The 12898-nt window shown below is 39.1% G+C and overlaps 4 protein-coding genes across 6 annotated transcripts in view; 2 read left to right on the top strand and 2 right to left on the bottom strand.

Annotated features, from left to right (window-relative positions):
• Positions 1 to 23: 23 nt before the first annotated feature.
• LOC116050605 (phospholipase A2, minor isoenzyme-like) lies at positions 24 to 2534 on the bottom strand. The gene is made up of 4 exons (XM_031300817.2): positions 2267 to 2534; positions 1920 to 2076; positions 1675 to 1802; positions 24 to 258 (listed from the first exon to the last, which is right to left on the bottom strand). The coding sequence occupies exons 1-4, from the start codon at positions 2304 to 2306 to the stop codon at positions 134 to 136; spliced, it is 450 nt and encodes a 149-aa protein (XP_031156677.1). The 5' UTR covers positions 2307 to 2534; the 3' UTR covers positions 24 to 133.
• A 1537-nt stretch (positions 2535 to 4071) lies between these two features.
• pla2g1b (phospholipase A2, group IB (pancreas)) lies at positions 4072 to 6751 on the top strand. Its single transcript, XM_031300818.2, has 4 exons — positions 4072 to 4632; positions 4737 to 4878; positions 5605 to 5738; positions 6460 to 6751. Exons 1-4 carry the CDS (start codon positions 4584 to 4586, stop codon positions 6576 to 6578), a joined length of 444 nt encoding a protein of 147 aa, XP_031156678.1. The 5' UTR covers positions 4072 to 4583; the 3' UTR covers positions 6579 to 6751.
• Positions 6642 to 8963, bottom strand: asgrl1 (asialoglycoprotein receptor-like 1). Of its 3 annotated transcripts, none has more exons than XM_031300804.2 (8): positions 8897 to 8963; positions 8268 to 8348; positions 8098 to 8190; positions 7905 to 8009; positions 7781 to 7831; positions 7535 to 7674; positions 7249 to 7364; positions 6642 to 7006 (listed from the first exon to the last, which is right to left on the bottom strand). In XM_031300804.2, the coding sequence occupies exons 1-8, from the start codon at positions 8946 to 8948 to the stop codon at positions 6853 to 6855; spliced, it is 792 nt and encodes a 263-aa protein (XP_031156664.1). In that variant the 5' UTR covers positions 8949 to 8963; the 3' UTR covers positions 6642 to 6852. The 3 variants fall into 3 exon arrangements, with proteins under 3 accessions (XP_031156664.1, XP_031156668.1, XP_031156665.1); XM_031300808.2 differs by having other exon boundaries at positions 7923 to 8009; XM_031300805.2 differs by having other exon boundaries at positions 8098 to 8181.
• A 2198-nt stretch (positions 8964 to 11161) lies between these two features.
• LOC116050607 (cytochrome c oxidase subunit 6A, mitochondrial) overlaps positions 11162 to 12898 on the top strand; it is a 2288-nt gene continuing 551 nt past the window's right edge. The window contains exon 1 of the mRNA XM_031300819.2: positions 11162 to 11322. Within this exon, the coding sequence (XP_031156679.1) occupies positions 11220 to 11322 (103 nt within the window). The 5' untranslated portion in view covers positions 11162 to 11219. The remainder of the gene's footprint in view (positions 11323 to 12898) is intronic.

Below are 12898 nucleotides of genomic sequence, written 5' to 3'. Positions count from 1 at the left end.
GGTTAGGCATTTAGTTGTGATGGTTAAGGTTAGGGTAAGGGGCTAGGAAATGCATTATGTCAATGATGGGTCCCCACAAAGATAGTGAAACGCACACATGTATGTGTGTGTGTGTTTTTGTGGGTTGTATAACTTAGTTGACACAGTGGACTCTGGGATCGATGTTCTTGTTTTCAGGGTTGTATGTGGACTGAGCGAAGCAGTGAGCCGCCACCCGGTCGCACTCACACACGGCAGCCTGGCACTTATTGTTGGTCGCTACGGAGACAGAATAGAGTCAGGGAACTGACAGATAGCTGCTCAATAATAACAAAACATGAAGCTCGCTCACACACTATCACTAAGGTTAAGTGTAAACATGCTCTGCAGTGCTAGGGTAGCATTTGTTTGTAGTGTATGTGCTCCTATATATATATATATATATATATATATATATATATATATATATATATATATATATATATATATTAATATATATACAGTATCTCACAAAAGTGAGTACACCCCTCACATTTTAGTAAATATTTCATTATATCTTTTAATGGGACAACACTGAAGAAATTACACATTGCTACAATGTAAAGTATTACATGTACAGCTTGTATAACAGTGTAAATGTGCTGTCCCCTCAAATTAACTCAACACACAGCCATTAATGTCTAAACCACTGGCAACAAAAGTGAGTACACCCCTATGTTAAATTCCCATAGAGGCAGGCAGATTTTTATTAAAGGCCAGTTATTTCATGGATCCAGGATACTATGCATCCTGATAAAGTTCCCTTGGCCTTTGGAATTAAAATAGCCCCACATCATCACATACCCTTCACCATACCTAGAGAAGGGAACTTTATCAGGATGCATAGTATCCTGGATCCATGAAATAACTGGCCTTTAAAAATTAAAATCTGCCTGCCTCTATGGGAATTTAACATAGGGGTGTACTCACTTTTGTTGCCAGTGGTTTAGACATTAATGGCTGTGTGTTGAGTTATTTTGAGGGGACAGCACATTTACACTGTTATACAAGCTGTACACTTAATACTTTACATTGTAGCAAAGTGTAATTTCTTCAGTGTTGTCCCATTAAAAGATATAATGAAATATTTACTAAAATGTGAGGGGTGTACTCACTTTTGTGAGATACCGTGTATATATATATATATGTATGTATGTATGTAGCTGTTTAAATACAGTTGTTGTGTATGTACAGTACACTCAGTGCCACAGATGCAGCCTTGTTTAATTATTCTGTTTGCAGTAAAGCTACAGTCTGCTATTCACTGAATACTGTCAATACTGTACTTTTAACCAGCCACATCCACACAAAATCTGGATTTAAAAAACGTCTTTGGCTTACTTCTCAACAGTGTCTGAACTCGGGCTGCCCCCTCTGAGTCGGTTAGTGGACTAATTGGTCGTTTTGGTCTTAGTCGACTAAGAGTTCTTTAGTGCATTAGTCATGTTTTATGCTTTTTCATTCTAAGTGATTTATGTCCAAGAAATGTATGAGCACATCTCTGGTAAACACAAGATTTAACCTGGTGCTTTTGCATGATCCTTTGTGGAGAAACTACGTTTTACAGATCTGTCCATTAAATCAACTAATCAACTAGTAAAGGACAGCCCTGGTCTAAATGAGTACAATCCTAGTTAAGTGGGGTCACAGTCTTACCTGAGCAGGTCACTTGTTGGTTTGAACAGGTGAAGTCATAAACAAGAACATAGGGAAGGTCAGCGATAGCTGTGCACCCTGGAGCCTTTCTGCTTGCTTGATAGCATTTGTCGTGAACTTTACAGCACCTATTCGAATACAGGAGGGAAAAGGTACCTGTTTGAGAAAACTCCCAAGTTTCTTTTGTTTAAAAAAACAACAACAAAAAAATTGGAAAACAAAATTGGGCAATGTTCGTTTCCTACATGTCCAATTCATCCAGAGGGCTTCCTTTCCCCCCGAAACCGCACCAGCAGCCGTAATTGTTGTACTTTAGGGAGTTAACGCCAGGCTGGGTGCAAGGGATCATCTGCCCAAACTGCCATAAGGCCTTGGGCAGCAGCGCACCACTGGCCGCACAAGCTGGTAAAGACATGTGAGTGATAAACAAATCAGGAGAAAAGGAATATCCTTGATAAAAAATGCTAAATTGATAGTGGTTGATTTAAAAAAAAAAAAAAAAAAGAGTAGCAAAGATCATTTCACAAACAGCACCTGTTTACAATATGTTATTTTAAGGAGAGATACATGTTGACAGCTTTTTCAGTCTTACCCGTGAGAAGCAGCAGCAGCAGAGGAGCTGTCAGATTCATGGCTACAGTCCGAAAAGTCTGAATTCTGGCACAGGCTGTTCTAATATGACAGGAGGTGAGGAGAGAAAACTGGAGATAAGAGAGGAGGAGACAAGGGGGTGGGAGCTTTAAATCAGGGGTTACTTGACAGTTTCTACTTGAGAATTTTGTTCACCTCGTAATGTATTTAACACCTTCAATTACAAGTGTGACAATTTCCAAATCAAACATGTTAATCTTCAGCGGTCAGTCAGTCCTGTCATTTTATGTCTCTGTTTTTAAAAGGAGAAGCAGTCAAAAGCAAGAGCGAACAAGCACAAGGTTGACAGCTCAACCTTTGTTCTCACAAAATCACTTTTATTTCACATTATCATTGTACTGATTCTGTCTTCAGTGTCACCTCTAATGAGCAAGCATACACTACAGTGTGTTCCACAACCTCCACTCGTGCCCTGTGGGGGTACTAAATGTCCCTGCACATCAGCTGTCCAATCATAAATGAGTCAGATGCATTTATGGACAATTTAGGAACACATCTTTTCAAAATCTTGTTCCAGTAAGGGCTTGAGTGGAAATCTAATAGTTGATCAGCTCATTATATTTCAAATCTTCTAACAAAAGCTGTAAGAATAAATAATATTTCAATAGAATATATAGTTGTTGAAGGTCTGTTATAGTTGGTGTTAAATGTGTTTTTAGTTACCACCTTGTTCTACATAAAAAACAACTCGGGCTGTAATCCATCTTTCCTCCTGTCTGTGAGATCAGATAGCCGCAGGAAATACAACATGACAAGAACTCATTTATTCTCCGCTCACAGTACATATATTTCCTTTTGATCTTTTTACTTTGTTCTTTTAGTTTCCTAATCAAAAATATTCCCTGATCTATTTGGTCTTTTCTTTCCGTTTACTCTGCCCTTACTCGGGTTTGCTTTTTCCTTCTTTAAATGGAAGTTAAATTCACAGCTGTGTAAATAGCGAGCACGTGGCAGAGTTCCCACGACTTTCCACTGCACGTTACTCAAGTTGTATCAAGTGTCTTATGTAACACAAAACAGTATATGTTACATGACCAACATGACCAAAAACAATGAACCAAATAAGCATTAGTATGTGTCTGTGTGTATATATATATATATACATGTATATGTCTGTGTATATATACTGTTTGTATAGAACACAATCATACACGGTACAATGTGCAGTGAAAGTTGTTCTCTGCATTTTACCCATCCTTACTAATTAGGACCAACTCCAGTTGTAATGCCAGTAAGGGCAATGGCAGGAGTTACCTAGTATGTATGTCTTTATGGTGGGAGGAAACCTGAGCAACCTGAGGAAACCCACGCAAACACGGTGAGAACAGACTGCGTCCCAGGCTGCAGAAAGAACAAATCTAAACACTCATTTGTTCCTCTGTCAATATCTCTGCTGAATCAACACAGGAGGGTAAAGAAGTGATAGTCGTCCCCACACACACACACTTTCATCTAGAGCTGGGCAATATATCGATATTATATCGATATCGTGATATGAGACTAGATACCGTCTTAGATTTTGAATATCGTAATATCGTGATATGGCATAAGTGGTGTCTTCTCCTGGTTTTAAAGGCTGCATTACAGTGAAGTGATGTCATTTTCTGAACTTACCAGACTGTTGTAACTGTTCTATTATTTGCCTTTACCCACTTAATCATTATATCCACATTACTGATGATTATTTATCAAAAATCTCATTGTGTAAATATTTTGTTAAAGCACCACTAGTCAACACAACAATATTGTTGCGGTATCGATATCGAGGTATAAAAATATTGTGATATTTGATTTTGTCCATATCGCCCAGCCCTACTTTCATCTATATATTTATGGCTATTTAAGATCACTCTTGCAGGGCAGGGCCCCCCTCATATTAATTAATTATTTATTTATCTTTTTTCTGATGCCTATATGTTTTTAGCTTTTTGTCTTTAGGTTGTTGTGTTGTAATTGTTGGAGCTTGTAGAGCAAGACAAATTTCCCGATCTACGGACAATAAAGTGCTATCTATCTAGCTATCTAACATGCAAACTCCACACAGAAAGTCCTGCCCGGACTGGGAATCAAACCAATCCGCACCGTGCTGCCACGTGTATATGTACTACACAGGTGTAAACATACATGTTGCGTAATGTATAGAGTAAGAGATTGGGTGGCTCTTGGCAATTGGCCAAAAGAAGAACCACCTCTCAATGCCAGGAGTCCATAAAAGTCTGTAGCTTTCCTCTCCACATCATCACCTGTGAACCTGCAAGATGCGTCTGACTCACTCCCTGCTTATCCTGGTGCTCAGCCTCCCGGCCTGTGAGTACTTTGAGAGTTATGCATGTCTGATTGATCAGCATCGGAGACATTTTGCTCTGATGCTGGTTTTGCTTTGACTGAGATGTCTCCATTGTGTCTCGTAGTGCTGTGTTACAGAGCTGTGTGGCAGTTCAGGGCGATGATCCTCTGCACTGTACCTGACAGCTGGCCCGTACTGGACTACGCTGACTATGGCTGCTACTGCGGCCTGGGAGGCTCTGGCACACCTGTTGATGAGCTTGACAGGTAACAGTGCGTGATGGTGTATGTGCTGTTCTGAAAGTCCCCAAACCCAATACGACTTAAAAGGTCAAATCACAATAAAAACAAACACATGTTCTGACTCATACCTCTAGTGATGTTGTGGCAATGCGAAGGTTTCAGTTTTGTGTGCAAAATATGTTCCTCTGGGACTCCTGATGTCACTCACTAGGACAATGGAGGTGCATGGAATTTAGTTTGTGCTGCTCAAATCACTAAAACACATTGGGTTGTTTTCATAGGGAGAAAATAGCTCTGGTACCGCTGTGTTTGGATTAAATGACCCTTAGAGCTGGAAAAAAAAATAGTCGATTAATCAATAAACCTAGTCAACCGACACAAGTGTATTCACTGGATCCAGCTTCTTTAATGTGAATATTTGCTTTTTTAATCTTCTGTGATAGTAAATTGAATATCTTTGGGTTTGGGAATGTTGTTCGGACCAAACAAGACATTTGAACATGTCACCTTGGACTCTAGAAAATTGCGTTGGGCACGTTCAGTATTCTTTGACATTTTATAGACTGAACAATTAATCGATTAATTGAGTAATGAATCCGCAAAGTAATCTATAATGTAAATAATCAGTCACATTCCTACTTAATTTAAAAAATCTCCTCAAACTCAAGAAATGATGAAGTATGAGATTTCCTTCATCTTGATAGATGGGAGGAGGTGGACTGACGTCTTTGTGCTTTGTGTGTGATGCAGATGCTGTCAGATCTACGACCAGTGCTACAGTGATGCCATGCAGCACGACGAATGCTGGCCCATCTTTGACAACCCCTACACCGAACTATACAGCTACAGCTGTGACAAGGCCAGCAAGAGCGTCACCTGCCTGGGTGAGTGATCAACAACGCTTCCAAACACAAGCGACTCTTAAATTCAGAGTTTTCAGTAATGACATTACAACAATGACAACATTAAAGAGCTCATATTATGTTCATCTTCAGGTTCATAATTGTATTTAGAGGTTATATCAGAATATGTTTACATGGTTTCATTTTCAAAAAACACCATAGTTTTGTTGTACTGCACATTGCTGCAGCTCCTCTTTTCACCCTGTGTGTTGAGCTCTCTGTTTTAGCTACAGAGTGAGACATCTCACTTCTGTTCTATCTTTGTTGGGAGTCACACATGCGCAGTACCAAGGTAAGGGCTACTAGCCAGTCAGAAGCAGAGTATGAGGGAGTGCCACGCTAGCAGCTAGGCGAGCATTATAACGTGTGTTACAAGGTGACGCACGTTCGTCACGGAAGTAAAGGCTGGACTACAATAGAGCTGTTTGGAGCAGTTTGTGAACAGTGTTTTCTCTGGAAGATGGTAAGTCCCTTTGGGGTGGACTTTGGGCTTTTTCACTTTGTAAACAAAATAGATATATAACACAATAAAGGTAAGGGAAAAAGCCAAAAAGCATAATATGAGCACTTTAAGTTACATTCTTTTACTGAAATTTTTAAAACGATGATGGATAAAAAATGGTGTTTTCTCTTCTCTGTTTCTTTCTCCTGTTCCCTCACCTCCCTCACTCTGCTGCTGCTCTCCTCCGTCTTTCTCATTTAGATGACAACAACCCCTGTGAGAGGTTCATCTGTGAGTGTGACAGGAAAGCAGCCATGTGTTTCGCCAAGGCAGATTATAATGAAAGAAACGCCAACCTTCCCAGCGAACGCTGCAAGTAGGCCGAGGGACTCAGAGAGAAACACGCAGAAGAATGTCTTTATTCAAAATCAACAAGTGTCGTATTCATAGTTACTGTTTTATTGTCTCCAACAAATGCCACGCACACGTACTGTATATGCAACTTTTATCCCTTTTTGTGACTCTCAAAATTCATAAATTGATATCAAAAACATCATTTCCTTCAGTCTTAATTTGAGCCATTATTTTCCAACCTATCAGGCCTGTCATTTTGGTGAGGGTTCAGTGGCTCGGGCATGTTCACCGTCTCTCACATCACGCCTTGGTTTCACAGATGTATGGATACGACAGGTTGCAGTCTGCATCATTCCACATCTTGCGTTTGCGTGTCACAGAACTGTGAATCTGCCCACAGTCCTCTCCGTTCTCTCTGTAGTCCCAGTCGTCAGGCTGACCCTCATCCCAGAAACTGAATGCAAACAGAGGAAGGAAGAGATATACATATATACGTAACTTACATATAGTCCAGATTCCAAAATCTACCAACCACTCAAAAGATTATTATTGGTTTTTTTTTCTGGTAAGTAAAGCCAATCTAGCAGCCACTTTTTAACAGCCAGTATATTTTAACAGCAACCCTGATATAGTGTAACATATCAAAACAAGCATTTTCTTTGTGCTTTGTCATTTTTATAACTCTGTTTCTCTTACGTTGGGGTGGAATTGAAGTCAGTTCCATCCACCCAGCTCCAGTGTCCCTCGTGTGCTCGCTCCACAAGTCCAATCCAATAGTTATATCTGATTTCAACTACTTTTGAAATGTAGTCCTAGAAAAGAAAATGGCAACAGGTTATTTAAGGCCTTTGTTGATTCTGAGAAACATTATGCAGTGTATGTGTGCTGCTTATCAGAGCTCTGTATTTGCACATTCATTCAGTGGAGCCTCACAGTAGCAAAAAGACAGCTCCACTTAAGATACATGGAAACCAAAGCTCACCAGTTCTTCCACGTTGTTCAGAACCACCAGGTGTGCTCCGTGTGTTTGGCACCGCTCCTCTGCTTTGCTCCAGGTCAAGGTGGTGCTGGATAGCAGGTAGCAGCTCCTCTGGAAAGATACCCATCCTTCCCTGCATGTTCCTGGTTTGATGAAGATAGTCAAGAGAGCTGTTTTTTGAAAAAAACAAACAAACAAAAAAAACACTGAATTCTGATTTTATTGATATGTAAAGGATTCAGTGTTTACCTTGAACTGGGACAAGTTTCTGTAAGATGACCTCCTGCATAGTTGTTGCGCCTGAAATTTGGAAACCACAAACTTAAACAAAAGTAGCACAGAGGGCATCGATTGTACATCATTACATCCAAACATGAAACCATTTCCTGACCTGAACTGGACGATGAAGTTGTCCCTCCATTGCTGATCCTTTCAAGGCTTAGTTTGACGTCAGCGATTCCATTGTTTAACTGGGAGACTTTGAGATACAACAATTGTTATATGATAAGACAAACACCGAACGCTGTATTCATAAATCAGCTTCATTGGGGAGTTTAAAGTCGTACATCTTATCCCAGTGACCATCAGCAGAATTAACAGCAGCAGCAGCAGCACTCCATACAGGACATACACCACTATCCTCCTCAGACCTGCAGACACTGACAGACAGCTTTTAAAGTGTAAAGTCACATCTGAAATGGTTGAATCAAAATTAAATGAAGTGTACATGTTTTACCCGTTTGGGCAGTCGCTTTGTGCTCTTCCTGGACAGAGCTGTCATCAGATGGCGCAAACCGGTGATACTGAGCCATCATTACTGAAATAGAGAGCCGCACATTGTATTGGAAAAGTTTTTTTTTTTTTTTGCATGCAGTTAGTATAAATTAATATTTCTAACTAGGCTATATTGTTGTAATTTGAAAGTTGGTAGAAAAGCTTATGGTTGATGTCATTTTGAGATTCTCGGAAAATAAGAGGTCAACTAAATCTCCCTTGTTTGTTTTCAAGCCCAATACGTTAACTATTAACGGCTCAATAAATACAGAATTAGAGAATTCTGCCATTAGATACTGTATAATACACAAACATGTTCAAATATATATATATATATATATATATATATATATATATATATATATATATATATATATATATATATATATATATACAGATAATTTGACCCAATGCTTTGCTAAAATTCAAATCATGATATAAAAACATAAACGACTATTCAGTGTATAATTCATAATGTTGTTTGTACTTGCATGACACAGTGAGTGGTGCACATTTCTACACAGTTGTTTATTTCTATAAATGTTGAAAAGAACGATTGCAAAGTCATTACAAAAACAATTTATCACTTACCGTCATCAAGAATCAGAATCTCTCTGAATCTCTCTGGTTGGACTCTGACCATGAGATCACACAAAGTCCTCCCCTTTAAAGAGAAACACTTCCAATGTTCAATATCAATGATAGAATTTTTTTTTTTATTATGTGACTACAATTATTCAGTTATTATTTATCATTATCTGCTGTCCAATTATGAAACACTGTAAGTCATAGGTTGTTTTCCCTGTGATGTGTTAGATGTTTACCTGACATGTAGGAAATTATGGGGGGGGGGGGAGCTCCAGGAAAGCTCCAGGATTTCCATATACCCACTTAAAAATGTGCAGTGGCACGTAGCAACATACTTTCCATTATAATTTTAATTATTTTGAATTGTCATCTGTGGGTTTTTTCTTCGCATAGGCTAAATTGGTGCATAAAAGTGAGTCAGAATGCAGGAAATGAAGTCTTCGATGCTCAAAATTTCCCTGGGGGAGGACACCCAGATCCCCCACTATGATATGCCCCCCCTTGTCGTCCTTCTCGTTATCATTGTACATTTGAATTACCACTATGTATGTCTGTGAGTAAGAAACAGAAACGTGTTTGCACTGCTCTGCCTTGTATTAAAGCACACACTTCAGACACTATACTGCTGTCTGAGGACACAAGACACTTTGACCACCACCATATCTCATTCCCTCGAGTGCCATTTTTGCATTCATATTTATTGCAACTACCTTGTCTCCTCTCCTCACTTTATTTGTGACTATTTTTCTTTTGTTTTAGATTATGTTGGGCCTTTATTTTTATAGGAAAGCTGAAGACATAAAAGGGGAGAGAGAGAGAGGGGGAATGACATGCAGCAAAGGGCCGCAGGTCAGAGTCAAATCCACGGCCGCATCGAGGAGTAGGCTACACCTCTATATTTGGAGGTGTAAGCTACCCAGGCGCCCAGTTATGACTATTTTCTAAATAACTTTACTATTTATGTTTGTGTATCTAGTATAGGCTACCTTTTATTTTAATTTTTCATGCTTCATTTGGTATAAAGTACATGTTCATAATGCTCGTTTTTTTGTTGTTTATGTTTTCAAAAGTGATCTTTTCTTGTACTTCTGCTGCTGCGACACTCGTATCTTATTTGCTGAAACTGCGGTGGTCGAGACGGTTCAACACAAATACAAAAGCCACAACACAAACGCAAAAGCTACAACACAAATACAAAAGCTACAACACAAACGCAAAAGCCACAACACAAACGCAAAAGCTACAACACAACTGTTCTATATCTATGAAGTATGAAGTTACCTCTCTTTCTGAAACGCTCACAATCACTTCCGTTGTCAGTGTCACTCACTTCCGTTGTTGCTTATGTTTTTGTGTTGTGTCCTTTGCGTTTGTGTTGTCGTTTATGTATTTGTGTTGTGTCCTTTGCGTTTGTGTTGTCGTTTATGTATTTGTGTTGTGTCCTTTGCGTTTGTGTTGTCGTTTATGTATTTGTGTTGTGTCCTTTGCGTTTGTGTTGTAGCTTTTGTGTTTGTCTTGTGTCCTTTGCGTTTGTGTTGTAGCTTTTGCGTTTGTGTTGTGGCTTTTGCGTTTGTGTTGTAGCTTTTGCGTTTGTGTTGTGGCTTTTGTGTTTGTGTTGTGGCTTTTGCGTTTGTGTTGTGGCTTTTGCGTTTGTGTTGTGGCTTTTGCGTTTGTGTTGTAGCTTTTGCGTTTGTGTTGTGGCTTTTGCGTTTGTGTTGTGGCTTTTGTATTTGTGTTGTGGCTTTTGCGTTTGTGTTGTGTCCTTTGCGTTTGTGTTGTAGCTTATGTATTTATGTTGTGGCTTTTGTGTTTGTATTGAACCGTCTCGGCCACTGTATGAAACACAACAGTGGCTACAATTTAATCTTCACTTACATTTAAATTCGTACACTACATTGCCTCATGGGGATGTTGTGATCATTTTTCCTGACGAACCAGTAGTAGGCTACTATAGGCAGAATGACAGCAAACTTGAGTGCTTCTCACAGGTGTTCCTACTGAGTGTCTGTAGTTGACAGTTTCGCCGCTTGATGGACCCATAGACAGTATATAAGTTACACGGTCTTGTACCTTTGCCTTTTATTTTTGCCATTTTCAAAATGTTTTTTTGCGTTGAATCAAATAATTATGCTCATTATTCATCTCGTAGCTGGTTGACTTGGTTCCAGACTTAAAACTCTATATAAGCAATTTTCGAAACGTCAATAAAACGAATGATATGAATGGGGAAAAACACTTCCGGAGACAGAGCCGAAAAAAAGTGGGCGGTCACTGTTGAGCTCACAGCAAATTTCTTCCGGTCTCTGTTCACCTCTCAGAAAGGAAAATGGCGGCTCTCGGACGCTTCTCTCAAATGTTGCTGAGGTCTTCGTTGACCCAGACCCGGCGTCAGCTTTCTGCTGCTGCTGCCGGACACGGGGACCAGGCAGGTAATTGTACCACCTCTTTTCATTTATCTGGTTGTATTTCTTGTCATTTATTTTGACGTTTTGACAGTGACCTTGCTGAGCTAACGTTAGCTATTTTAGCATTAGCAGTGCTAGCTTAACATCCTTGAGTGGACAGCAGCACATAGAAGAAGCTGCACAAAACGTTAGCTTTCTAACTTGAAGACATGTCATCATTTTAGCCTGCCACCACATTAAAACACTTACCAGTCACCCGCACAGTCTCATTGCAATTTCAATTTACTTTAGTTTGTTATTTACATTGCTTGAAAGTGGAGCAGTGTCACGAACACTTAACGGTATGTTACGTCCTGCAAGCTAAAGAGTCACACTAGAGTCAGTCAGGTCAGTAGATACTCGTAACGTTACCTGTTGTAAAAAATGTTTCCCCAACTCATATCAAGCAATAATAAACGGTTTACGAAACTAGAAATGGATGAAACAACAGTTAATTAACACAAGTTATGTACCTATACATTTTTTATATCAAGTCATCTTTATTTGTCAATTTCTTCACATATACTAGACATGTAGAGGAATGTAACGTCACATTAATCAGGCGGAGAGAGGGGCGTTTGTTAGACCCCTTGAAAAATGTGAATGTGTGATTTAATATTACTCGGTAAAAGAATCAAATACATAATAGCTAGTGAGATGCTCATATCTTTTAAAGGCGATCAAAAAGCTTTGAGTTGAATGTCACCTTAGTTAACAGCATGCCGAGGTAGCTTGATATAGCTTGCTACCTAGATGATCACCCAGCAGCACATGTATTCAGTCGAAAGGTATTTAGTATTATCTTTTAATACAAACTCCCCATTGAGAAGTATTTTTGGATGAAAATGATTGCTGGAACTGATGAACATGTTCTAAAATTATAAGATTATGCTTTTCTGAGTTATACAGGGAAAACATTTGGCATCACACACGTAATTGTCTTTTGCAGACAATCAGAAACTGTGCTGCATTCTCAACTCTGCTCTCTCATTTTCAACTTTGCTTTTAAATCGGTTCTAAAACATCTTACTTAAAACTTACATAATTACATCTGCTTAGTGTGTGTGGTGTGTGCGCGCGCGTGTGCGTGCTATTATGGGACTTACTTCCAAAATTAGATGTTTTACATACAGTTTGTATGCAATAATTGTAAAATTTGCTGTATTTCTTGCTATTGCCATGACCTTGGCTGAAAACTGATTTTAACACCACTTTATTGACTGTAAGGATTCTTCCATCCTATTGTGTGTGTGTGTGTGTGTGTGTGTGTGTGTGTGTGTGTGTGTGTGTGTGTTGAAAAAGCCAACTCTGGGTTTATAAGTCTGCGTGTGTGGGTTATTCCAAACTGTATTCTTTCTCTGTGCATCTTACTGTAAAGATTACATTCTGTGTAATAGCACCAGCTCTCCTCATATTTATGTTGTCCAACATTTCTTGGTTGGTGGGCTTGAAACAATGTAAAGTCACTAAAAAGCACTTAAATTCTCAACAGTGTGGTTGGATTTCGAATTACTTTTTTTTTTTTTTTTTTTTGGCTAACTAATAATTATTGTCTTTGTCT

This window comes from Sander lucioperca, chromosome 2 (genome assembly GCF_008315115.2).
Source record: "Sander lucioperca isolate FBNREF2018 chromosome 2, SLUC_FBN_1.2, whole genome shotgun sequence".
Lineage (NCBI taxonomy): Eukaryota > Metazoa > Chordata > Actinopteri > Perciformes > Percidae > Sander > Sander lucioperca.
The sequence above is the reverse complement of the archived record's forward strand: the minus strand, read 5'-3'. Positions and strand labels throughout refer to the sequence as shown.

Excerpts from the sequence above, each read along its gene's own strand:
- LOC116050605 (XM_031300817.2), bottom strand. The coding sequence starts at position 2,306 with ATGAATCTGACAGCTCCTCTGCTGCTGCTGCTTCTCACGG. Across the intron at positions 1,803-1,919 it reads CCTCTGGATGAATTGGACAT|GTGCTGTAAAGTTCACGACA; the intron begins GTAGGAAACGAA and ends GTATTCGAATAG. Across the intron at positions 259-1,674 it reads CCAACAAGTGACCTGCTCAG|CGACCAACAATAAGTGCCAG; the intron begins GTAAGACTGTGA and ends CTGTCTCCGTAG.
- pla2g1b (XM_031300818.2), top strand. The coding sequence starts at position 4,584 with ATGCGTCTGACTCACTCCCTGCTTATCCTGGTGCTCAGCCTCCCGGCC. Across the intron at positions 4,633-4,736 it reads GGTGCTCAGCCTCCCGGCCT|TGCTGTGTTACAGAGCTGTG; the intron begins GTGAGTACTTTG and ends TGTGTCTCGTAG. Across the intron at positions 5,739-6,459 it reads CAAGAGCGTCACCTGCCTGG|ATGACAACAACCCCTGTGAG; the intron begins GTGAGTGATCAA and ends TTTCTCATTTAG.
- asgrl1 (XM_031300804.2), bottom strand. The coding sequence starts at position 8,948 with ATGGTCAGAGTCCAACCAGAGAGATTCAGAGAGATTCTGATTCTTGAT. Across the intron at positions 8,010-8,097 it reads GATGGTCACTGGGATAAGAT|TCTCCCAGTTAAACAATGGA; the intron begins GTACGACTTTAA and ends TGTATCTCAAAG. Across the intron at positions 7,675-7,780 it reads GAAACTTGTCCCAGTTCAAG|GAACATGCAGGGAAGGATGG; the intron begins GTAAACACTGAA and ends TCATCAAACCAG.